Raw genomic sequence first — 25,666 nt, forward strand, 5'->3', positions numbered from 1 at the left:
GCGGAAGAAGACGGACGGACGGACGAATTATAGTAAATATATTTTCAACACATTTTAAAACTTTTTCATGAAATTAATAATTTTAATTTAATTTGACCAATAATGTAATAAATTTAAATGCACACAGGCAAAAGTATTTTATTTGATAATACAATATAATAAAACTATGAAAACACTATTTAATATGATATAAATTAATAATTATTTGTTTACCATTATATAGTAAAAAAATAATAATAATTGTAATTAGCATCTTCGGGAAGCTTGTTGCAAATCATGAAATGACGTTTGGGAACAGTAAATAATACTGTATTGAAAGTGTGAAAAATATCATTTTAGAACTACTTTATTTTTCTTTCAAATGCTAAAACCAGCCAATCAATTCAAAAGGCACATCAGTCATCAGTAATTGATTTTCAAAAATGAAATTCAGCGGCCTGTGTCTTTGACGTTCTTGATGAAATCCTAATTATGAAAATGATCGCTAAACAGCGTGCAGCAGTTGCAAGAGTGGCAGCAGGAAAAGTGTGGCTCGCTTGTGTTGTGCTTTTGTACTTTTTTCCTCCCTCCCGCCTCTTCCTTGATTAGAAAAGAGAGGGAGGGACGACAGCGTCCACACGACGTGACGGCCGCGGCTTCACTCTCGTCTCTCTTGCTCACTTTGTCACTTTTATACCGATACTTCTACAGATACCACCACTCACTTTTTGGGGGTACTTGTGCCTCATTGTAGTGTGGGATTTTTTGTTTTTTTGTGCTAAGTTTCTTCCCCTGCCTTCGGACGGGGTCGTTGTTTTTTTATTTGGGACACTCAATCATGTTGTTACTGCTGCTACTACAACTACTACGACTACAAACTTCACTGCAACAACAGGTAACACACACGCACACACACTCACACAGAGTCTTGATCACAAGTTTAACCCCTGGGCGTTATTATAGTTTGATTAAATTCTTGTAATTTTTGCCAAAATCTGGCATTTCCTTTTGAAGTGACATAACTTAGTCATTTATGAATATTTTTTTCACTTTCAACCGCTCAAAATGTTCAGTGGCATCAGACCTATCTATACATATATAGTTTTTATTTTATTTTATTTTTTTAATGCCCCCTATGGACAATAATAGCAGCATTATGCTAATAGCAAGACTAACTATGCTGTGTATATATATATATAAAATAAAAGACTAATTTGAATATTTCATATGACATAGTTAGAGGCTCAAACAAGGTCATAAGTCATAACAATAGAATTTTTTCTGCATGCCCAGTTTTTCACAATGGCATTTTTCTGAATAGCACAAAACTCTTGTAATTTTGCCAAAATCAGGCATTTCCTTTGAAGTGAGATATCTTAGTCATTTATGAATATTTTTTTCACTTTCAACCGCTCAAAATGTTCAGTGGCATCAGACCTATCTATACATATATAGTTTTTATTTTATTTTATTTTATTTTTTTAATGCCCCATATGGACAATAATAGCGGTATTATGCTAATAGCAAGACTAACTGCTGTGTATATATATATATATATATATATATATATATATATATATATATATAAAATAAAAGACTAATTTGATTATTTCATATCACATATTTAGAGGCTTGAATAAGTCCATAAGTCATAACAATAGAATTTTTTCTGCATGCCCAGTTTTCACACAATGGCAGTTTTCCGAATAGCACAAAACTCTTGTAATTTTGCCAAAATCCGGCATTTCCTTTGAAGTGAGATAACTTAGCCATTTATGAATATTTTTTTCACTTTCAACCACTCAAAATGTTCAGTGGCATCAGACCTATCTACACATATGTAGTTTTTATTTTTTTAATGCCCCCTATGGACAACAATAGCAGTATTATGCTAATAGCAAGACTAACTATGGTGTATATATATATATATATATATATATATAAAATAAAAGAATAATTTATATATTTCATATGACATAGTTAGAGGCTCAAACAAGTCCATAAGTCATATAACAATAGAATTTTTTTATGCATGCATTTTGTATTCATTTATTAGCCTTTGGCGCCACCTAGTGGATTTTTGTGTTAACACTCTAAACACACAAATTCCTCTATTTTCATGTTAATGACTCGTCAAAGAAGCGATTGCATCAGTAATCACGGAAAATGCATTATAACACATCAGGTTTACAGCATATCAAAAACTGTGGTTTATAATGGGAGTCAATGAGCCAAAATCGGGCATTATTACAACAACTTCGTGTGAATCTCTCCCTCCTGTTTGGTAATAATTATAAATTACAGCATGGCGCCAATTTGAACTTCTACATTTTTAAACAATCCTGGTAAAATGCCAGGTCCCTAGTGTATTTTTTTCAAATGCTTTTTCTTTGATGAAAAACAGAAAAAAGCCCGAAAATGGACAAATAACCCCCAAGATAGGAATTTCTGGTCAAAAATATATATATTACAAAAATAAAATACTGTTATGAGTTTTAAAAAAAATAGTATTACACATACTGTAGTTCTACATTTATTAGTCTTTTTTTCTTGGAATTGTTTAAAATTTAATTTCAGCATCTTTATTTTAATATAGAGGAAAAAAGTAAAATATTAGGATGTACTGCAATGATTTTTTTCTTTAAATAGAAAAACCTCTTAATGCAAGGCCATACTGAATAAAGTTATTTTTATTCTATGAAAATGTTGTTAAATTTTTTGAAGAGCTGAGAAAAATACATTATTTTGATGGGGAGAAATCTAAATATAAACATAGTATTTTTATTTTTTTAGAAAAGAAAACTGAGCTAATTGTTTTTATATTGGTTCATCTTTTTTTTCACAAGAAATTTGTTCCGAATGTTGTTGTTTTTTACAGTTACAAGAATTTACAAGATTAGAGAAGTATTCTTCTAGATACAAAGTCATTACAATATTAGTTGTAACAAAAAAGACTGGGTTGTTTTAATAAAAACAATTGTAATGTTAAGTCGTGTTGATACTATTGATTAAAGTTACCTTTTTTATGTAGAAGTCATTTTTAAAAATGTGAGCAAAATAAAATATATATATATTATTCATGAGATTTAAAACCTTTTTTTGGAGTTGAAAATTTTTTTTTCTCTAATCCTGTTCCTTGTGCTTTTCATTATCCTGTTGCTGCTTTCTCAGACTAAACCTGTCACAGCTCCTTCTACTGACCCTGTTCCTGCTACATACTGGTCTTGCTGCCGCTTCTCATCCGGCTCCTGTTCCTTTTACTGATTCTGTTCCTGCTTCACATGGGTATAGCCTGTTCTGCTTTCTCCTACTAAACCTGTTACTGCTGCTTCTCCTGCCTGTCAAATGCTTCTACTGATCCTATTCCTGCTTGATGTTTTCATCTTCTGACCCTGTTAAGTTCCACTTTTCTCATCCTGTGACTGTTTTCTTTGACTTAACCTGTTGATGTTGCTCCTGCTTTGGCCTGTTGCTGCTGCTAATCCTATTTGTTCATCCTTTGGGTATTACAGCCTCCTTAGGTCCTGCTCCTGTTTCTTAAGGGTTTTGCGACCTCTTCGGAACCATTGATGATGCTTCTATAGCTCGTTACTGCTACGACAGCTGTTACTGTCGCATCTACTGCGCTTGTTCTTGCGTCCTGTTGCTATTACTGTTCCTGCTCCCTAAGGATATTATTACCCGTTTGCAGCCGTCACTGTTGGAGTTAACTACCTGTTACTACTTTCCGGAAAGTAGTAACAGGTAGCAATTTCTGCTTATTGGTGCCTCTTCGAATTCTGTAACTTCCTGTTACTGCTCCCATTGTTGCCTGATCCAGCTCCCGTTACCCTGTCTCTAATTTCTTGTGCTAATTCTGTGACTGCTCTTGTTGATTTTGACCCTCTTCCTGCGCCAGACGTCGCCGCCCGGTCGCTGCGACATCAAGCAGAGGCTGGACGTGTACACGGTGTGCACATCCTGCGCGGCGGTGACCAGCAGCCTGTGCCCGCGCGGCTTCACCAACGGCGGCGTCAGCAACTGCAGCTACGTGGTGCAGATCGGCGGCAACAAAGTCTCGCTGGACGGATGTCGCCGGCTTTGCGTCAAGAACTTCATGCAACCCATGTGCTGTCCGCAGCACTGGGGGCCGCTTTGTCTCCGTGAGTCGTTGGAAAAACTTGACAAATGCTCCCTGCAATACTCTTTGATGTATTTAAAAAAATAATAATTTTAAACATAATAAAATGACAAAATAAATGGAAGATTTAGGCAAGCAATTAGTGGGCAAACCTTGAAGCATACGAAATGTCTGTCGGAAATGCAAAATGCGTGAACGTGAGCCCAATGTCTCCCGTGTGGAACCACAGCCTGTCCCAGCTGGTCGGGGAAAACGTGCAACTTCCACGGAACCTGCATGGACGGGGACCTTGGCAACGGGACCTGCGTCTGTGACGTTAGTGACATTCCTGCACGCCTGTCGCGACGGCTTCTCGTGTCTGTTCCTGCTGCCTCTGCTGCCTGTTCCTGGTGGTTGTAATTCCTGTTCCTGCAGCCTCTGCCTGTTACCGCTAAGTTGTATTCCTGTTCCTGCTGCTTTTAATGTCTGTTTCTGTTCATTAATGAATTCATATTATTGCAACTTATTCCCAGGCTTGGGAAATCCAGGTCCAGAAAGTAAAAACCCTTCCACAGATTGGCTTTAGTCGCAGGTGCTTCTACTCAACTGGCAGGTCAACAAGCTCATAGAAGCACCTGTTGAGTAGAAGCAGCTGTGGCTAAAGTCAAATTTTTTCAGGGTTTGTTCTCTCTGGACCTGGATTCCCCAACCCTGCTTATTCCTGTTCCTGCGGCTTCTCATGTCTGTTCCTGCTACTTCTTCTGCCCTTTCTGCCTGCTTCTAGTTTCTGTCCCTGCTGCATCTTATTTCTGTTCTTACTGCTTTTATTCCTGTTCCTGCTGCTTCTGATGCCTAATGTCAGTACTTTTCATGTCTGCTCTTGCCTCAATGCCTGTTCCTAATGTTTGTAATTCCTGTTCCTGCAGCGTCTGCCTGTTACCGCTAAGTTGTATTCCTGTTCCTGCAGCTTCTATCGCATTTTCCTGCAGCTATTAATGCCTGTTTCTGCCACTCCTTATTCATATGATTGCTACTTATTCCTGTTCCTGTGGCTTCTCATGCCTGTCCCTGCTACTTATTCAGCCCTTTTTGCCTGCTTCTAGTTCCTGTCCCTGTTGCATCTTATTCCTGTTCGTGCGGCTTTTATTCCCGTTCCTGCTGCATTGCATGCCTGTTTTTGCTGCTTCTAAAGCCTGTTCCAGACGCTTCTTATTCCTGTTCCAGCAGCCTCCAAAGCCTGTTACTGCAGCTTCTTATTCCCATTCTTGCGTCTGATGCCTCATTTCATTACTTTTCATGCCTGCTCCTGCCTCAATGCCTGTTCCTTTTGCTGCGACTCTGTATTTGCTGCTCTCACTGACCCTTAGTTTCTTCCACTTTCCCAACATCAGCATGTTTCTGCTGTCTGTCTCGCCTGTGGCCGTGTTTGCGACTACCAGTTGCTGCTGCCTTGCGTACCTGCTCCTGCCGTTTCTCATGCCTGTTCCTGATGTTGTGTAACACCTGCTCCTGCTGCCCCGTGTCGCCAGGAAGGCTTCAGCGGGTTCGCGTGCGCGACCTGCAGCAAGGACAACACTTTTGGGAGCAACTGTGACAAAGGTCAGAGGTCACATGCACATCGGGCTCCATTTGAAATGACAGGAGATTACATAGTGTGATTCTTCTGTGTATACGTGACACATGTTGTGTTGCGTGTTTTGTGCTAGCGTGCGACTGCGAGCACGGCGTGTGCGAGCAAGGCCCCGAGGGCAGCGGCCAGTGCTTCTGTCAGCCGCCGTACACGGGAAAGCGATGTGACCAAGGTGACGCGCCGCGCTGGCTCTTTCGGTTCTCTTATAACATAAAAATCTCATTCATATTGTAGCATGCATGCAAGCTCTTTATTTGTATGACCTCATTCGAAATCAAGAATCATCTAGAAGAGGATGATTGCAAGTAAAGCCTCCAAAATGGCAAGCTATTGCGGCCATTTTTGTAGTTTTTAGCATGAGCACATGATCACGTCCTCCTCAATGAGCCTGCATACTTCCAAACATCTCATTATTGTGTGTTATGTTTTTGCGTGTGTTCAGTGAACAACCGCTGCAGCGGGTGCGGCGCGTACTCGCACTGCTCAGGGGAAGGAGACGCCGCCACGTGTCAGTGTTTGCCAGGACACAGGATGACGCCGAACAACAAATGCGCAAGTAATCATGATGTTCTTTCGTTACATTACATTTATGCCCCCTTGTCCAAAAATGGATAAAAAATGGAAAAAATACATCCAAAAATCAAACGTTCAAGTGGTGAGTCCAAATTTTGTTTTCTTGGGTTTCAATTGGTACAGTTTGATGTCAAGCATATTACTGATACGTTTCAAATTTAAATTTGAAATGACAAAATCGACAAAAATCGTTCACATTTGCATCAAAACTGCTAAAATACTTTAAAAAAAAAAAAAGTAAATAAGGTGGACTTAAATAACCAGCATTGATTTGTATTCAGAAAATGGATGGTTATTTGGTATTTTAAGTTTTGTCCTGAACCCAAAGCAAAACGTCTTGTAAATCAGAAGACTTCATCATGGGTTTTATTTCATTTAGATCTTTTCTTTTCTTTTATTGGATTTATTTAACCTTTATTAATCCAGGCAAGGAAATTCTAATTTGCAAAACCGATCTAGCAACAAACAGCAAAGTAAATCAAATCAAATCAATGATCATTTAATGTGTATATTCAGTTTTAAATGCAATTTGACATTTTTCAAATAAAATAAAATATTTCAATTTTATTCAACTGCAGTTTGTTAATGTTGTAAATTCACTGCCAGTCACTAGATGGCAGCGCACTATTGTTTTACACCGTAAATTTGAACAAAGAAGAATGAAAACGGGAAGTATTTCAAGTTTAGCCCAATTTTTGTTGAAGATGAATTCAATGGCAAATCCTGTTCAGTCCTGCTTTTTAAGCCTACAGAGAGTGACAGTTGTAAATTCTTTAAATCATGTACATCTGTGGACATGATTACTGGTTACGCTGTTTAAAAAAAAAATGCAAACGGGTGAATTTGTGAATGATAATTCAACGAAAAGGTGGAAGTGCGCTCTATTTTCAATTGTTTCACTTTGTATTTGAAATGTGATGTGATGCGGCGTCAGTTATTTTTAATTTTTTTTATATATATATGTAGGCGTGTGCGTGTCAAGCAGCTGCGGCATCAACGCTCAGTGCTCCACGCAGGGGTCAAAGGTCAACTGCGCCTGCAAGGCCGACTTCGAGGGCGACGGCCACGTCTGCGTACCCAAAAACCCCTGCGCCGTCAACAACGGCGGCTGTCCCCTCAACTCCACCGTCTGCGTCTTCAAGGGGCCCAACAAGGTGCAGTCAGCCGGCGGCGTTCCAACTCGTGACAGGAAGTCGATGACAAGCGTCTGATTTCTGTCTCGCAGGCGGCCTGCGAGTGCATGTCCGGCATGGCGCCGGTGGGGAACGGCCCCGAGTCGGGCTGCCGGCTGCTTCCGGCCTGCTCGGCCAACTCCTGCCACTCGTCGGCCGTCTGTCAAACTGGACTGGATGGAAAAGCCCGGTTGGACACTTTTTTGTCCAAAAGTCATTCACATTGATGCCAATGACTATGGAGGACCAAAACGGCCCAAATTAAAAATATATTAACGATTAAATAAATAAATGAATGAAAGTGAAAATAAAAACGGATATAAAAAATATAATTCAAAAATTAAATACAAAAAAATAAATATAAATGGAAATTAAAAAAAGCAGAAATATACAGTATATATCCTTAAACAAACAAATAAAAGTAATATAAATACAAAAAATATATAAATAAATGCCGAAATAAATACAAAATAAATATATAAATATAATTAAATATCAATCAATAACTAAAAACACTACTCTCACATTTATTTATTTCATGCTGCAGACGCTCAGTCAGCACGAAATGTTATTCAAATGAGGGGCGGTCCCAAGCAGGAGGCAGAGGCCAGCCCAAGACACGCTTAGGACCGCCCCTCATTTGAATAACATTTCGACCTGACAGAGCGTCTGCAGCAGGAAATAAATAAATGTGAGAGCAGAGCGTTTTTATTTATTTATATATTTATTTTTGTATTTATTTCCACATAATTTTTTCATATTACATTTTTGAATTATATCTTCTATATATTTTCACTTTTATTCATTTATTTATTTAGTCATTTATTTCGTTTTAATTTTGGCAGTTTTGGTCCTCCATAAATGACAAGAACTGAACTTGATTTAACACAACATGCAGTAAACGGGGGGGGGTCAATTAAAATCCAACAAGGGTTAAATGATTGTGTTTTTTTCTCCTCCTTCTTTCTGGTCAGGTGTACGTGCATGCCGACCGAGATCGGTGATGGTCGGCGTTGCTATGGTAACGTGGTTGAGCGTCTGCAAGACCTGAACCGCAACGGAGCCCAAAGAGAAAAACTGACGGCGGCGATCGACCTGATTGGTAATCGCATTATGTTCCGTTCACGACACACACCAGTTTTACGCTAAGACATTTTGTATTTCTGTTTTTGTGCTTCAGTCAAAGGTTGTTTATCGCTGCTGACTCACTACGGAACCTTCACGGTCTTCGTCCCCGTGCTCTCGACCGCTCTGACCGTAAGACCGTCCGGCTTTTCTTGCCACCTCACCCCCAATAAATCCGCTGAGGTTTCTGCTGCAGAAAGAGCAATATTCACGTTTGCACTCGCAGTCTGTGAACGAGCAGAAGGTGTGTCACAACCACCTGATCCTGGGTCAGCACCTCCTGCGGGACATGACGGACGGCCGAGAGTTCAGAATGTACGGCGGCGCCAGAATGAAGAGCAAAGACAACAAGGTGCCAGCGGGACTTTGACAAAACCAAACGTGGCATAACTTGTCCAATTTGCACTTTTCCCACTTTCCTTCCACTGCGTCTTGCTTCCTTCCAACCTCTTTCTAGAGTGTATTTGGAAAATCCTTTTTGGGGAATTGGGCGATCCTCAGTGAGATATGTTGCGGTCATTTATTTTGCTTTAGGCAAAATGCAAAGAAAGCGGATTTTCTTGTTTTCCACATGAAATGTTTTTAAAGTAAAAATAGACCGTATCCACATTTTTAAGAAAAGTTGCATGAGATGACAAAACAAAATGCAACATTTTGTTTGGTTTCATACAAAAATGACATATTTTTGACCAACGTGTCCACATTTGAGATTTTTTGTTTTCAACCTGAAAAAAATAATACAATTATATTGTAAATGCTTCCAATAACTGTCATTTTAAAACATTTTTAACTCCAAATTTCAAATGTTCAAATTGGTGTTATTTTTCAATATTAAAAAAAGTCTTCGAAGGAAAAAAACAACATATTTTCAAACAACTTTGAAAATATGGAATTATATTTTAAATCCTTTAATAGCCAAAAAAGACCAAAATATTGACTTGTTTTTCTTATATATAATTTCTAAAATAAAATCAAAAGTAGAAAAAAAAAAGTCCAAATATATTTTTCTTTAAATTACTAATAAAAAATAATAGAAATTTATCTGCGAGTTAAAAACAAACAAACCTTCAAACAAAACAAGATGTAGTTCTTCAACTGATAACAATTGATGTATTTTATCTTTTTGAATCCCCTCAAATGACTTGCAAGATTGAGTGTGATTGTTTGACGTGCTTTGCATTTGTGCGTCGTGGCCGGCTAGCGTTTCATCATGCGGCACGACCCCACGCGGACGTACGTCGTCGTCCAGGCCGACCTGCCGGCGGCCAACGGTGTCATCCACATCATCGACCGGCCAATCACGGGCTCCCCCGACGACACGCCTCCTCCTCGTCCTTTTCAAGTCAGTGCCACACTTAATAAAAATGTGCATCGATAACAATAAGCATTTTGTGATCTTTCAAAAAATAATAATCATCATTTTTCAGGTGCCGGATCAGTTTCAAACACTGAACGTCGGTGAGCTTGTGAGAAAAGAGCCCGCCTTCAACCGCTTCCTGTCGCTGGTCGATGTGAGTCAAGTGAATTTTAGTCAGTGTTTGCTGTGAAAGCTGATATTTTTGTTCTATTTTTTTAAAACCAGTTTTATTCTGGAAGATTTGGAAGCCGTCTAAGAGCTTTCTTGAGATTGTGTGTGTGCGTGCGTGTGCAGAATTGCGGCGCGGCGCTGCCCCTGAACGGCCCGGGTCCTCTGACCGTGTTCATCCCCAGCAACCAGGCGGTGGACGCCGCCCGAGACGGGAGCATCCTCTACATGCTCAATCACGTACGCCAGCGCAAAGCAAACAACAGCAGTAACCAGCGGCACTTTCACTTGGCTTTTTCAACATTCAACTCACTCCGAAGCGCTTTTCATTTTGTCCTCAGGCCAAAGGCAAACTTCAAGAACTACTCCGGAACCACATTTACTCCAAAGGCAGCGTAAGCGCGCACGCGCACACACGCACACAAGGTGTAACATTTTTAAACTGAAATGCAGGGAAAAAAATATGACATTGCATTAAGAATATTAGACACATTTCGTAAGGTTTTATTTTATATTTTATCCCAGTAACCTAAAATTGTAAGCATTTTTTTAAATTTTCCTTTAAAAAACAAATGTCTGTATCTATATTCTATATCTATAAGTTTGATTGCCCCCCTTTCACCCCATCTAAAATAAAAAAATAACTCAAAATACAATACATTCGTATTTTTGTGTTATTTCGTTTTTGAGATTCATAAAGAAAAACATAAAAATAATTGAGAGGTTTTTAAATCCTAGCATAAAACAATTTTGATTGTTTTTTAACAGACTAAATGTGATTTATGCATTTTTTTTTTAATATATAATTTTCTTTTAGTAGGAAAACCTTTTTTCAAATCTGAGATACAAAATGTTTTACTTAAATTTAAAATAAGTGTAAAAAAAATTTTTTTTGCATTTTAGTTATTTAATAATATTTTTGGGAATGTATTCAACCAGAAAAGCCCCCAAAAAATTCTTGTTTTTTTTTAAAGCAAAAAATTGAGGTACAGTTTGAGTAATTTCTTAAGTTATTATTTTAAATCAAAACTATACATCCAATTTTTACATCTCTATTGATCCAAAAACTCATTGTTTTTAAATAACACAAATGTATTTTTAGTTGTTTACCTAAAAAATCTGAGATACAAAATGTTCTGCTTTAATTTAAAATAAGTGTGAAAAAATAAGTTTAGCATTTTTAGTTATTTAGTTTTTTTTTTTTATGTATTCAACTGGAAAAGCCAACATTTTGTTTTTATTATTTTTAATTAAAGTTATACGTCCAATTGTTACACTTGTATTGATCCAAAAACTCATCGTTTTAGTTTTTAAATAACACAAATATATTGTAGTTGTTTACCTGAAAAAAAAGACTTTTTTTTCCCTTGACAATGTTTTTAATAGAATTAATCAAAATCTACTTCCTGTTTTTATTTTGTATCCAATAACGCATACATTTGAGGGTTTTTTAAATATTAAAAAAACGTCTTTTGAATATTTTTATTTTTCAAAATACAACTTATGAGATTTTCAAGTCCAACTAAATCACCTCCACGTGTTGTGATTTGATGAATTTTGCGTCCACAGTTGACGTCCGACGACCTGACGTCTCTCCCGCACATCGAGACGACGGCCAATCAGCTGCTGAGCATCTCCACGTCCGTCGAGGTGAGCCGCTCTCTGATTGGTTGGCCGCCTTATGCCTTATAACGTGAACGTGGTCGCACCGGACCCGACCTCCTCGGCCAGGGCGACATCCTCCTGGGCGACAAGGGCGTGCGCGTGATCTCGCCCAACAACCGAGTGCTCAACGGCATCATCCACGTGATCGACGGCTTCCTCTACCCGCCCACCATCGTGCCCATCATGCCGCACAGATGCGATCGCATCGCCACCGACATCACGCAAGTGAGCCCGCGCGCGACGCAAGCAAACACAAACACATTCTGTTGGTGTCAACAAAAAGAAAGCAAAATGTCTTTTTGGGCTTCCAGGGTCCGTGTGTCCACTGCAGTTACCTGTCCGAGACGCCCTGTCCGGATGGCAGCACTGAACTGGTGAAAATGCGTCCGTGCGTGCGTGGTTCCGTCCGTCCTTGCATCCAACCAACCAAATGCCTCGTCTTTCAGAACAACCATCTGATTGGCTGCGACTACGCGCCGTCCCCGCTGCATCGCTCGCTGAGCAAAGGCTGCGCCAAATACTGCAACGTGGTCACGCGGGTCAGACAATCGCAAATGTTCTTTTTGCCGTCCGGGCCAAACGGAATGAGAAGATTTGGTGTCAATGTTGCGCTTTGAAAAAGGTATTTTGTTCCCCGCCAGACGGCCGCGTGCTGCAAAGGTTTCTTCGGGCCCGACTGCAAGCCGTGCATCGGCGGCTTCCAGCATCCTTGCTACGACAAAGGAACGGTCAGCAGCTACGCAAAGTCGCTACACTAAACACAACTTTTATTCACTTTATTATTATTATTTATTTGTATGTCAAATATTTGTATTTTTATAATACGTTTCTGCTTACTGGACGACCGTCTCTACACCTTGAGCCACGGCCGGCAATTTGTAATTGTTATAATGTACATATTTCACATTTCTTTTCTCAGCTTTTTTGTATCATCTTTTACGGTCAGCAGCAACAATTCGCTTCATTTTGGAGCGTTATTGCTTAGTCAATTCATTTTTTTTGTATTGATTGTGTTGGGCTATAATTTTTTTTATTTAGTATTTTTTTGTGATGCATTTTTTGTATGTATTTTATTTTTTAAGTTTGTTTTAATTCTTATTGTGGTGTTTTTTATATATATATTTTTTTTAAAATTTTTATCTTTGTAGTATTATATTTTTTGTAACTTAGTTTTGTATATTTGTAATAATTTTCTTTCACTTTTTTGTGTTATTTATTTTATATTATTTAATTTATTGTCTGTATATTTGTATTTTTAGCCCTGAGTCACATTTTTTGTATCAGTATTTTTAAATTCATTTTAATTAGGGAAGTCACCCAAGTTGGCCACAAAAATAGGTCAACACTAAATATACTTACTTTTTTTAAATACATTTTTGTGTACTATTTTTTGTATTTTAATTAACCTAGTTTTGGATTATTTTGTATGATTTTTACAAAAAAATTCTATTTCGTTTTTTTCAATTTCATTCGTTTTCCGTCTTGTTTTTTGGTTGTAGTTGCTTTTATTTTTGTTGCACATATTTTATATGAATTTTGTTAGAGCATGTTTTTCTTTTCTTTTTTTTTTTTTTTACAGTGCTTCGACGGTATCCTGGGCAATGGCTCTTGCAGCTGTCAATCACCCTTTGAAGGCGTGGCCTGCCACATCTGCTCCGACCCATCCAAACACGGCGAGCGCTGCGATGAAGGTGACGTGAGCCTCGCACGTCCAGGGCGGCCGTCTGCCTTCATGGCTGGTTTTCATTGTGTCTTGTTGCGTGCTCACAGAGTGTCACTGCCTCCACGGCGTGTGTGACAACCGACCGGGCAGCGGCGGCGTGTGTCGGCGCGGCTCGTGCCTGGAGGGTTTCTCCGGGGAGCGTTGCGATAAAGCGGCCACGCCGTGCAACGCCGACGGCCTGATGGAACACTGCCACATCCACGCCTACTGCACGCACAACGGCCTGCAAAGCACGTAAGACTGTGTGGAGCAAATGCTGCACCACCACCACAAACCACACGGAGCAGTGTTGAGCTCCTCTGACCGAGTTGTGGGGGGGGGGGGAGTCAATATTGTTTTTTGTTTGTTTGTTTTTTTCAGGAAATGTGAATGAATGAATGCTATATTAACCGACTTTTTTTCATAAAATGATTAAAAAGAAAATTCCCCTCCAAAAATATGACACTTTTTAAAATCTGGAAAATTTCTGATTTTTCTAAGATTAAATATCCAAAAAGTTCAAAGTTGTATATTTGAGGGGAATTTTTTTTAAATATATTTTGGAGAATTCAAAAACTGATGATAATAGCCTTATTTTGTCAAGAATGAGGATAAAATTTTTGTTTATTTTGCATTTTTTTAATCAAAAGTTACATAGAGAGTTGTTTTTTTACTTGCAAGGAGGAAAATTAAAATGTGAAGAGTGGAAAATTTGAGGAGAAATTTTATAGGGGAAAAAATGTGAGCAAAGTAAAGTTTTGCATTTTTGGCACTAAAATATTTTTCCTAGAAAAAGACAATCTAACAACAATAAAATGTTGTTTCACAAATTTCTACCCTTAAAGGAATAAAGTCTGAAAATGTTTTGTTTCATATAGTAAAGTCGTATTTAGTGTTGGGAAAAAGCTGTAAATTAAAAAAAAAAAAAATTGGAAGAAAATATATATTTAAAAAAATAGTTGTCTTTGTTTTTCTTTCCTCCAACATGTTTATCTCATAATATTGTAGATTTTTCATATCTCACTTCTATCTCACAGAATTTTTAAATGTATTTTTATTATTAATAAGACTTTTTCCTTAAACCTTTTTTTGTTATATTACCCATGTTTATCATGATTTCATATCTGACTTGTTTGTTTTTAAGAATTTTTAAAACACAAAATTACAACAACAAAAAAAAAAAAAACATTTTTTAATTTTGACCTCATACTCTTCATACCTGACTTGTTTTTAAAACGTGTTTGCTTGAAATGAATACTTATGGGAGTCCTTTTGCTGCCAGATGCGTTTGTCGGGACGGCTACGAGGGCGACGGCCACTCGTGCGCTGCCATCAACCGCTGTCTGAAGAGCAACAGAGGAAGCTGCCACGCCAGCGTAAGATTTGATTCACATAATCTTCAAAAAGACGACAACATGCGGCGGTGGCAAGTCACAAAGTGCACATATCTCCTCTTTGTACTCTTTGCTTTGTCCAAATAGGCTTGATACCTTTTTCAACCTTTGCGGTTTACGACGCTACGTAAAAAAGAAAAAGAAAAAAAGATTGAAATGGAAAGAAAGAAAATCAACAAAGATCAAAAGTGTGTGTTTTAGCCATAATAAATAATAAAGGTTATTATATGAGTGTTGGTTTGTTTCGTGTGCACCGCCAGGCCGAGTGCGTGTACCTGTCCCCGGGGAACGTGTCCTGCGTGTGCGTGGAGGGTTGGACGGGTGATGGGCGCGTGTGCGTGGAGGTCAACAACTGCCAGACGGACGCGCGAGGAGGCTGCAGCCCAAACGCAGACTGCAATCATATCGGACCCGGACAGGTTACCTTTCAATATATCGTTGTTCCCATTTTCCAATTTTACCTGATAGGCAACATGTCAATTCTGAATCATTTTAAATACATATACTGTATATCATATATATAATATATGCAATTCATTTTCTATTTCTAAAAATAAATGATCAGTAATATTAAAATTATTTTAATGTTTTTTTTATTTAATTGAATAAACAAAATGTATGCAAAACATTTTAAACACTTTAAGCATTTTTATTCATATTTACCATTTTTTGCATTTGTCTTCTCACTAATTGAAGATAAAATATGAAAAACCTCTTTAAAAATTTTTTTTATTTGTCATGTTCTTCCCACCTCCAATTTAAAAAGCCCACCCCCCTCAAAATTGTGAGTTTGTCTGTTCTCTCAATGAAAATGCTATAAATACATGCTAACGGCTCATTTGCTATAACATAACAACCTGCGTGCAAAAATGTCTGAGGCGGATGTGTGCATGCTAACATGCTCATATGCTAATAAATAAATAAAAATGTACAAAATGCTCCAGATGACATTTTGATATTTTTCTATATGATGAAATATCAGTTCTATTAACATGTAGGTGTGTGCGTGTGTCTGCAGAGCGAGTGCGTGTGTAAAACTGGTTACATGGGCAACGGCGTGGATTGTGACCTCGTTAACCCCTGCTTCAACAAGAACGGAGGCTGCCATGACCTGGTAATGGTGCACAAGCACCACACTACTGATTTTGTTTGACATATCTGGACTGGTCACACCAAGGCCTTTCATTTGTCGTATGTCTTAATGGGGTTTGTTACTGATGAAATTTGACCTCTCGACCATCTCCTAAAAGCTCAAAAGCGTGTTTTTGGGCCATTACGTCATCATGTGAGGGTGCATTGGCAGCATAGTAACATATCTAAAAAGACGTCATCGAAGCCTTTAATATGACATATGACACCATAGGGTTTGTTGTCTTTTTTTTTTTTTTTCCAGGCAAAGTGCGAGCAGACGGAGGACGGCAACCGCACGTGCACGTGTCCTGACGGCTACGAAGGAGACGGAAACGTCTGCTACGGAACCTTAATGGAGGTCAAAACATGACAATTGTGTTCATCAATATCTGCTTCCGGCCGTTCATCCATTTCACCCTCGCGCCGACTTACCGGGCTCAACTTCTCTCCCCGCTGCGTCGTTATGGCAACAAATTGCACACACACTTCATATTTTAGTTGCAAGTAATTTTACTTTAAAAAAAAAGTTGTACCCTTGCATGAGTTTCAAACTGTTTCAAACACGTGTGTGTAACTTGTGTGTATGTTTGTGTAGGAGCTGGACATGAACCTCGTGCTGAACGGCCTCTACGTCATGATCCATGTGTGTAAACGCTGTGTCACGCTTGCACGTCTTCATGGCTAGCATTTGACCTCACCATTTTGCGTGCGTGCTAACAGCGCTACCCTCAAACGGCCGAGGACCTAAGCGGCAACCTGACCGTGCTGGTCCCGACCAGAGCCGCTGTGCGGAACATGAGCGAAGACGAGGTCGCGTTCTGGAACAGCAGACATCATCTCCCGCACTTGCTGCGGTGGGTCAGCACACGCACACACATTGACACACACAAACTCAGACAAAAACAATACAAGTGAGCAAACGCACAACAAACACACAAGCAAGCACAAAACCACATGACACAAAGAAAATGTACACACACACACACGGCCGTATTGTCAACTTCCTGTGTGACTTCCTGCTTCCAGGTCTCACTTCCTGACGGGCATTTACTCCATGGAAGACATGGAGGGCATGATTGGCCGCAAGATGGCCTCCATGAACGAGCCCACCCAATGGGAGATCACGAACAGCAGCAAGGTAGCATGCTAGCTGTCATCATCGTCATCGTCATCATCATCATCATCAATAATAATATCAGAATTGGTGGCTCACATTTGAAGCGTTGGCTCCGCCTCCCATTTGCAGTACACTCGAGTCGTGTGATGTCGTTGCAGGGAATTCTCATTGGCGGCGCCGCCGTGGTCACTCGGAACCAGCCGGCCATCAACGGCTACTTACACGTCATCGATAAGGTGAGCCGCCCCGATCCCGTGCTTTAGGAGAGATTCCAACGCTAACATACTAATCTGCGAAAACATAACAACCTGAGTCCAAAAATGTGTACATTGCTAAAATGCTAATGGCTCATATGGTAAAACGGCTTATATGCTAAAACTGTACATGCTAACGGCTCATAAACTAAAACCGAACAACCTGAGTGCAAAAATGTCTGAGGTGGATGTGTACATGCTAACATGCTAATGCCTCATAAGCTAAAATGGCTCATATGCTAAAACTGTACGTGCCAACAAGCTAACGTCTAACAAAATAACCTGAGTGCAAAAATGTTTGAGGCGGATGTGTACATTGCTAACATGCTAATGGCTCATATGCTAAAATTGTACATGCTAACATGCTAAAACGGCTCATATGTTAAAACTGTACATGCTAACGGCTCATATGCTAAAACCTAACAACCTGAGTTCAAAAATGTCTGAGGCGGATGTGTAGGACTGAGGGTCTTGGCACTGATTTTGTTTTGTTTTTTTTAGATTTTGTTCCCGTCCCGTTCGGAACTCCCGCCCGAGCCTCCCACCCTGACGGCCTTCCTGGCGTCGTCGCCAAACTTCAGCCTGTTCCGTCAGTACGCTATGGTGGGTGACATCGCCCTCGCCGCCACATGTGTGTGTGTGTTTGTCGTGTGTGATTGTGCGTTTGTTTTCTGCGCCCACGTGTGGATTTGGTGTCGGTTGTGGGCGTCAGACGTACAACCTGTCAGAGGAAGTCAAGACGGCGCAGTTCACGCTTCTGCTGCCCACCGACGACGCCATCCGCCAGTACCTCAGCGACAGCAACTGCACCCAGCTGGTCGGTGGCCCGCCCTCTTCACACGTTACACAAACTCTAAAGTGCTAACGCGCTAGCATCCGCAGGACTCGGACGTGTTCAAGTATCACGTGATTCTCTCCCAGCTGCTCTTTCCCGACCGTCTGTATGACGGTTTGCTCATGAGCACCCTGCTGGGCAACGACTACCAGGTCCAGTTCCACCTGGACTCCAACAACAAGGTAACAAAAAAACCCTTGGGCGAGTTCCTCGGACTTTCCCGTTGTTCTTACCCCGGGTCGCCCTTTTCCGCTTGAGACGTTGGCGAACGACGTCCCGCTGGACGGCGCCTTCACCGAGACGCAGTACGGCATCGTTATGGTCCTCCCGCGCGTCCTCTCGGTGCGCCGCAACCGATGCAGCCAGGAGATCACCGTGCAAGCCAACGTAAGCGAGCATCGTGTGCTAACATTTGACCTGATCAGAGATGGGCAATTTCACATGACCGTAGATTCAATGCTAGCATGCTAACATATACAGCCAAGTAGATTTGCATGCTAGCTGTGTATTACGCTGCTAGTTTTAGCTTATGACAATGTTTTCTCTCTGTGCTGTCGCACTTCATCAGGGCCGGTGTTCCCCGTGTGACGGAACACCCCGCTGCCTAAGCAGATACAAGCCGGTGAGTCTGTCAATAACATTGATCAGAATCACAAACTTTATTAGCCAAGAATGTAAAAAGACACAAGGGATTTGTTTCCGGTAGTATGAAACATGCTAGTATTGCATTAGCAAGCAACATTAAAACAAAAAGAACATTTGTCCGCCTGTATTTTCTGTCCCTCAGATCGTAATGCAGTTCCCGGAGAACATGAAGCCCAACTGTCGATACAGGAAGCGCGTTGGAACCCGGAGGAAGTCCGTGCTAGGCTGCGTGATCAAATGTCTGCAGGTCGCCAAGGTAGCCGCACCTTTGAAATGCTATCAGCTAGCATGCTAACCACCTGAGTTGGATCCCAAATGTCAATTTCTGGAGCATCTTGAAGGATGAGGCATATGCTATCAGGTGGTATGCTAAGATAGCAACCCGAGCACAAAGTAGTGCTACGGTACATTAACATGCTAACACATAGCGAAGTAGCAACCTGAATATAGAAACCACAAAGGTAGCTCGACCTCGCCAAGCATTTTACATCATGACAGCCATCGTTTCAAATGAGAATTGGATCAAATGCTAACATGTTAGCGCTAACGCTTTGACGTCACGCCTCCCCACGTGTCCCCTCCCCCCCCTGCAGCATCAGTCATGTTGCCGTGGTTACTACGGCCACGAGTGCTTCAAATGCCCCGGGGACGTGGGCAACTGGTGCTCCAATCACGGCCAGTGTCAGGACGGTCTCCTTGGCAACGGGGAGTGCCGCTGCTACGAGGGTTTCCATGGCACCGCCTGCGAGGACTGCGAGCCGGGACGTTACGGCGTCAACTGCACTTCCAGTGAGACACGCACACACAAAAATATACGCACACACGTGTCAAATATGTTAAATACGTGTGTGTGTGTGTGTGTGTGTGTGTGTCCATCTTCATGTGTGTATCACAGAGTGTGCGTGCGACCACGGGAAGTGTGACGACGGTCTGCCAGGGAGCGGCAGGTGTGAGTGTCACAAAGGTTGGAAGGGAGCCTCGTGCTCCATCGGTAAGACATGCACACACGTGTGCACACACACACGCTAACTCAGAATGTGTAACATCCCATCATCTGGCCGTGTGTGTGTGTGTGTGTGTGTGGCAGAGATCAAGGACGACGCCTGCGGTGGAGTGTGTGACGAGAACGCCAAGTAGGTTCTATTGATGTGTGTGTATGTGTGTGTTGGCCGCCATTTTGTTTTGGATATTTCCGGCGGTCAATCGGCTCTCATTGATCGGCCATCAGGGCTTTTTGTGCCCAAAAAGGAGCAAGCTGGTCAACGTTGCTGCGTTCGAGGAAGGTGGGAAGTTGGGCTTTTCTGACTTCATACCCTTGAGAAGTCGGGGGAAAAAGGACTCCGACTTTACCGAGCGGTTTAAATCTGACGTCACTCGACGATGGCAAACCTCATGGAGACAACAACCGTCAATGACAAAAGATAATTTACACAATTATAAACATATGGAGCTATTTATTTTTTATAACATTCATTTCGTCATTCAAAAAAAAGTAACCAAACGTGATTTTGACTGACTGTGTTAGCCAAACAAACAATTTATCGTAATCAGCCATCTTTGTTGTTTACATTCGCTCTGAGGTCAGAACGGGGAGATTCCAAGTGCGATATGTCCGATTTCCCACCTCCCTCGAATGCAGCATAAGTCGAATTGTTTGAAAACGGGATAGCACGGTGGACTAGTGGGTCGGCCCGTCCACCTCACAGTTCTGAGGTCGGGGTTTTTTTTTAAAAGTGGTCTCAGGCCTTCTTGTGTGGAGTTTGCAATGTTGGCCCGAATACCCGCGCAAAAGCCGTGCATGCGCCCTGCGATTGGCTGCATATGGGTGACGGATGAGCGTGTTTCCAAATGATGCGGTCGTTGCAGCTGCATCACGGGGCCGCTGGGGAGCGCCGCCGCCTGCGTGTGCGTCGCCGGCTACAAAGGCAACGGCACCGTATGCAAAGGTACTGGACACATTCTTCTTCTACTTCTTCAATACTTCCTTTTTTTTTTTTTTTTTACCAGGAGAGCTCAGTATTGTTCATTCGATTTGACATCATCATTGCTCTCCTTTTTTAAAAAAAACTAATAAATTAAAAAAATTTAATGAATGTTTTATTTTATTTTTTTTTAATATATATACATACTGTATATATATATATATATATATTTTTTTTTTTTTTGTATGTGGGTGAGTAGGTGTATGTGCGTGTGTGTGTGCGTGCATGTGTGTGTGTATTCATCACTTCTTCAATACTTCCACTCGATATACGTACTGTTTATCGCTTCTACATGTGCGACATTTAAAGGGAATTTTACAAGGAGAGTTGTGAGCATATTTTCTATTTTATTTTTTTTTAAACTACTCATTGGTTGAGAAACGAACCTGCAACCTTCAGGTTGGGTGACAGCCACTCTACCACCTGAGCCATGCCGCCCCTGCTGTGTGTTAGTATACTGATGGTGTCAGGCGGAATCCTTGTACCTCCGAGAGACCCGTTTTTGATCTCATTTTGGACACACCAGCAATAATGACAAACAGCAAGATGATTTAAAAAAAAATTTTTTTTTACAGTGTACCTACTTCTTGTACTTCCTCTAATTTTTCTACTTCTCGCACTTCTACTGAGACTTCTACTTGTTTTACTGTTCCGACTTCATCTTCTACTTACAACACCTTGACTTGTTCTGCTTCTACTACTATTTCTCCTTCTTCTCCCCGCACTGCGCGTCCTGCCACTGATGCGTGTGCGTGTCCCTCAGAGGTGGACCTTTGCAGCCTGTCCAACGGCGGCTGCTCGCCATTTGCCACCTGCGGCAAAGTGTCGGCGGGCGTGCGCACCTGCACCTGCAACGCGGGCTACACGGGCGACGGCGTGGTCTGCCTGGGCAAGTGATGTCATCGTTATACATGCATGCACGCTAGGCCTCTCTCGCAAAAAAAAAGTTTGCGAGAGAGGCCTTCGTGGTGATATTTTGTAGATGAACCTCAAAATCTTTACAGGTCAACTTTATTTGACCTTGTGTAACCTTTTTTAGAGATGGATGGCTGCCTGGTCAACAACGGAGGATGCCACAAGTCGGCCGCCTGCATCAGGACGGGACCCGACACCGTAAGGCCGCATCTCATTTTGATGATGATGTCACTTCTTGGTGGGACGCGTTTGTCAATTTAATAATCGGCCAATCACAGGCTGGACAGCGGATGGAATGCCCTTTTGACCTTTAGAGACTCACTTGTCTAACCTGCATCTTTTGAAAAAAAATGTTTTGACACCCTGAGATATAAGTGACCCGAGGTCTATTTTTCCAGATGGGACGATTTGACTTGTGAGCCTAAATTTGAGATACAAGCACTGTATGGTGGCAATTTAGCAATATAATTGGTAGATATTCTTAAAAAAAAAAAAAAAAAGAGAGAGACTGAAGGTTACTGTCAAAAACCACATAGCTTCTGCTATCTTAATGCTAACATAGGTACATGGGCTAACAATTAGCATCTATGTGGCGGAGTTGTTTTCCTTTAAGCAATGAATATCTGAACACAAACAGCAACACATGTATACAGATAATAAAGCAATACTCACAGGCATATATTATTTATCCTCTGCGGAGAATAACTCATTTTTGATGTAAAAAAAGAGCTAAGAGCCCAGTACAGTATGTCGCTTATACTGCTCCCGGGTGGCCAAAGTGTGCAGATCAGAACGAGGAGTTGAATTCTTGACATGATGTCATCACTCGCTTGACATTTTTTGCATGGGCTTCCCCAGGTGGCGTGCAGGTGCCAGGTGGGCTTCCAAGGGAACGGCAGGTTCTGTTACCCGAGCAACCCTTGCAGAACCGTAAGTCTGCCGCACGCATCACGTTCACGCGCACACTTTGTCGTTGGCTTGATGAAACGTGTGTGCAGGAAAATGGCGGTTGCAGCAAATACGCCCGCTGTGAGTATTTGGGTCTGGGCCAGAAGAACTGCACCTGCCTCCGAGACCACGTGGGCGACGGCATCGATTGCCGCGGCAACACCAACGCAGTGAGTCACATGACCCTGAAGCCACCCCAAAGTGAACCTCGCCACCATCACAACAACATGATCTCTCTTCTTCTTTTTTTTTCACACAGGAAGTGTTCCGAAACGCCGAGAACGCGTTGTTCCGTTACATGCTCTCTGTGAGTTGAAAAAAGACACTTTGTTGCCTTCGCACAACAACAAGTTCAGCAACTTTTTCTTTCTTTGTTGTTTTGTCCAGAAGTCAGACGCTCGGAGTCTTTACGGCGACGGGCCGTTCACCGTCTTCGTCCCCGTCGACGACAACAACACCTATTCCGTTGTGCGTAATATCAGCCGCCATCTTTATTTTGTCCTTTCTCGTAGTTGCTAATCGTCTGCAGCTAAGCTAACCTGTGGTTCGCACTAAGGCTGAACAATTCATTGAATTCAAATCGCCATTGGGATTATAATATTTTTTTATTTCATTTTGAGTTTTTTATTTTTTTATTTTAGTTTTAAAAAGTTTTCGGAGTGGGTTTGTTGTTTTTTTTTTAAAATTAGTTTCAGTTTAAAGTAGTCTTGTTTTTATTAGTTTAAAGCTGCAATATGGAACGTTTTTCCCCAAAATATCTTTACAGTACGTAGCCTTTTTATTTTGACTGAAATGTCTTCTAATTAGTAGATGAACACCTTAGCTATTCACAATGGGTTCTCCTGAAAGCTTCTGGCCAATAGTTTTCAGACTGGATTCGGGTTTGAATTTCCCGCGCTCTATCTGTGGATGTGATGTAATCATGTGCGTGTTGTGTATGTGCAGGTTAATTTTTTTGCCACCAGGCGACAGTAGCGATTTGAAATTGAATATTCTACATTCGGTAACTTTAAACATGAGTTTTTTTTGTATTTTTGTGGGTGCAAGATTTAACAAAAAACACATGGTAAGTATTGTTTAGTAAAAAAATTAAAAAAAAGTATTTTAAAAACAACCATCCACGAATCAATCTTATTTGGTAGAATTTTGTGAAGTTGTTGTAGTGAAGGCTTAAAAAGTGTTTAGTAAGTTAACAACTCTAATTAAAGTAGATAATTAAACTGTCTCCTTTCTTTTAGCGTAAGCCTAACCTATAATTTATATTTAATATTTAATATTTTTTATGTTTATAAATCTGATATTATTTCTTATAATACAGATTCATTTATTGCTTGTTTTTTTAATTTATTTTTTAAGTGGGCCTTGAAGGAATAATCGCATATTAAATCGCAATATTGAGGGGAATTTTTTTCAAAATTGTTCAGCCCCAGTTAGCACCCAGGTCGCTAGGTAGCTAAGCTAACTTAGCAGTCACTCACTCGCTGCTTGTGTAAAGTTCGCACAAGATGGAAATCAAAGTATTTTTTGTTGACAAAAAGCTGCTGAAATTTGATGACCTTTCGGGTGAAGGAAGTTCATTGGAACTTCTTACATTTCTGCTGTGTGTGTTTGTTTTGTCTCTGTGTGTCTGCATGATTTGTGTTTGTACGGTTGTTTGTGTTTTGTGCGCGTGCGCGTGCAGGTTAATGAATGGAAGCTGTCGGGACGTCTGAATGATCTTGTGCGCTACCACGTCGTCGCCTGCGAGAAGTTGACTCTGAACGACCTCCAAAGCACCCCGCAGGCCATCTCCACGTCCGGACACACGCTGAAATTCACTCTGCAGCAGGTCTCTCTCCATCAAACACACACACACACACACACACACACACTCGGGACGTAACTTCAGGCAGGCAAGCAGAAACGGAATCTTGAGTTCAGGCACAGCTGATCACAGAAGAGTTTCTTTTGATCAAACAGCCTGCATTGACTTTCAATTCCATTCACATTTAGTCTGAACGCTGAAATGGACCGGCTGCTGATTCCAAACCAGCGTCCAGCTAACATTGTGCGCATCATTGAGTGTGTTGGTGTGCGCGTGTTTGTGTGTGTCAGGGCTCGGTGTGGATCAACAACGCGTCTCGGATCGTCAAGAGCGACTACCTCACGTCCAACGGCGTCATCCACCACCTCAGCAGCATGCTCGCTCCGTACCAGCTAAAGAGCAAACAACCCGTCCCCAAGGTGGCGCTACCCGACATCGCTAATAAAAAGCCCACCCAGAATTCATTCCCGAGATATCTAGCTTCACTTCCATGTACTAGTATGCCCTTCGTCTTCACTACTAAGACAATTTAGCACACTAGTGGAATGACTTTGTCTTACTAGTGATATTATAAGTGCCACGTTTGGTCTACTAGTACACAATTTAACCTTGATAACAACTACTAGATGGCAACTACATGCTACTAGCGCTACTAATGACATTATACGGTTCTACTGGCCAACATGTAGAGGTGGCAAATCCAGGTCCAGAAAGTAAAAAGCCTGCCACAGTTTGGCTTTAGCCTCAGGTGCTAGTTAGCTAGCTCCCTAGCTAGCTCCCATGGTGCTCGTTTACCTGCTTGGGTGCGAGCTATCTAGCTAGCTAGCTAGCACTAGGGGCTAAAGCCAAACTGTGGCAGGGTTTTCACTTTCTGAATCTGGATTTGCCACCTTTGCTGCAGAAGTCAACTAGTGCAGTTTTGCCTCACTAGTAACGTGTCTTACTAAAATCTGTCCTGTAGTGTGAAAACATTTCATACAGAAGGGATTAATAGTTGTTGAGCTGTCAAACCATAGAATTTTTTTAAATTAGATTAATCACATCTTAGAATTTTGATTAATTATAATTAATCACTTAATTAAAATGGCCATTTTTTTGCCCACCAAATTTGAAAAGCATCTTTTATATGTTAATTCTCCTAACGTTTAATGTAATGAGGATGTTGTCAACA

The 25,666-nt window shown here is 41.0% G+C and overlaps 1 protein-coding gene across 2 annotated transcripts in view; it reads left to right on the forward strand.

Annotated features, from left to right (window-relative positions):
• Positions 1–360: 360 nt before the first annotated feature.
• stab1 (stabilin 1) overlaps positions 361–25,666 on the forward strand; it is a 39,116-nt gene continuing 13,810 nt past the window's right edge. The window contains exons 1-48 of one of the 2 annotated variants that reach the window (XR_013295122.1): positions 361–874; positions 3,878–4,121; positions 4,329–4,414; positions 5,608–5,677; positions 5,785–5,880; positions 6,151–6,264; positions 7,248–7,435; positions 7,507–7,643; positions 8,428–8,555; positions 8,634–8,710; positions 8,805–8,930; positions 9,780–9,920; positions 10,006–10,089; positions 10,230–10,343; positions 10,445–10,498; positions 11,673–11,753; positions 11,835–11,993; positions 12,080–12,142; positions 12,215–12,307; positions 12,410–12,496; positions 13,348–13,459; positions 13,539–13,725; positions 14,753–14,846; positions 15,125–15,283; positions 15,883–15,978; positions 16,258–16,353; positions 16,591–16,638; positions 16,716–16,849; positions 17,022–17,133; positions 17,271–17,348; positions 17,868–17,969; positions 18,079–18,183; positions 18,249–18,383; positions 18,460–18,588; positions 18,770–18,823; positions 18,989–19,102; positions 19,440–19,635; positions 19,742–19,837; positions 19,934–19,979; positions 20,713–20,792; positions 21,592–21,717; positions 21,868–21,941; positions 22,602–22,673; positions 22,742–22,861; positions 22,951–22,998; positions 23,079–23,159; positions 24,373–24,519; positions 24,786–24,914. Coding sequence is in view for 1 of the 2 variants with exons in the window: in XM_077573921.1 (XP_077430047.1) it covers positions 818–874; positions 3,878–4,121; positions 4,329–4,414; positions 5,608–5,677; positions 5,785–5,880; positions 6,151–6,264; positions 7,248–7,435; positions 7,507–7,643; positions 8,428–8,555; positions 8,634–8,710; positions 8,805–8,930; positions 9,780–9,920; positions 10,006–10,089; positions 10,230–10,343; positions 10,445–10,498; positions 11,673–11,753; positions 11,835–11,993; positions 12,080–12,142; positions 12,215–12,307; positions 12,410–12,496; positions 13,348–13,459; positions 13,539–13,725; positions 14,753–14,846; positions 15,125–15,283; positions 15,883–15,978; positions 16,258–16,353; positions 16,591–16,638; positions 16,716–16,849; positions 17,022–17,133; positions 17,271–17,348; positions 17,868–17,969; positions 18,079–18,183; positions 18,249–18,383; positions 18,460–18,588; positions 18,770–18,823; positions 18,989–19,102; positions 19,440–19,635; positions 19,742–19,837; positions 19,934–19,979; positions 20,713–20,792; positions 21,592–21,717; positions 21,868–21,941; positions 22,602–22,673; positions 22,742–22,861; positions 22,951–22,998; positions 23,079–23,159; positions 24,373–24,519; positions 24,786–24,914 (5,169 nt within the window). In the remaining variant the exon portion in view is untranslated. The remainder of the gene's footprint in view (positions 875–3,877; positions 4,122–4,328; positions 4,415–5,607; positions 5,678–5,784; positions 5,881–6,150; positions 6,265–7,247; positions 7,436–7,506; positions 7,644–8,427; positions 8,556–8,633; positions 8,711–8,804; positions 8,931–9,779; positions 9,921–10,005; positions 10,090–10,229; positions 10,344–10,444; positions 10,499–11,672; positions 11,754–11,834; positions 11,994–12,079; positions 12,143–12,214; positions 12,308–12,409; positions 12,497–13,347; positions 13,460–13,538; positions 13,726–14,752; positions 14,847–15,124; positions 15,284–15,882; positions 15,979–16,257; positions 16,354–16,590; positions 16,639–16,715; positions 16,850–17,021; positions 17,134–17,270; positions 17,349–17,867; positions 17,970–18,078; positions 18,184–18,248; positions 18,384–18,459; positions 18,589–18,769; positions 18,824–18,988; positions 19,103–19,439; positions 19,636–19,741; positions 19,838–19,933; positions 19,980–20,712; positions 20,793–21,591; positions 21,718–21,867; positions 21,942–22,601; positions 22,674–22,741; positions 22,862–22,950; positions 22,999–23,078; positions 23,160–24,372; positions 24,520–24,785; positions 24,915–25,666) is intronic. The other variant, XM_077573921.1, reaches the window with a different exon arrangement.

Source organism: Vanacampus margaritifer, chromosome 8 (assembly GCF_051991255.1).
Source record: "Vanacampus margaritifer isolate UIUO_Vmar chromosome 8, RoL_Vmar_1.0, whole genome shotgun sequence".
Lineage (NCBI taxonomy): Eukaryota > Metazoa > Chordata > Actinopteri > Syngnathiformes > Syngnathidae > Vanacampus > Vanacampus margaritifer.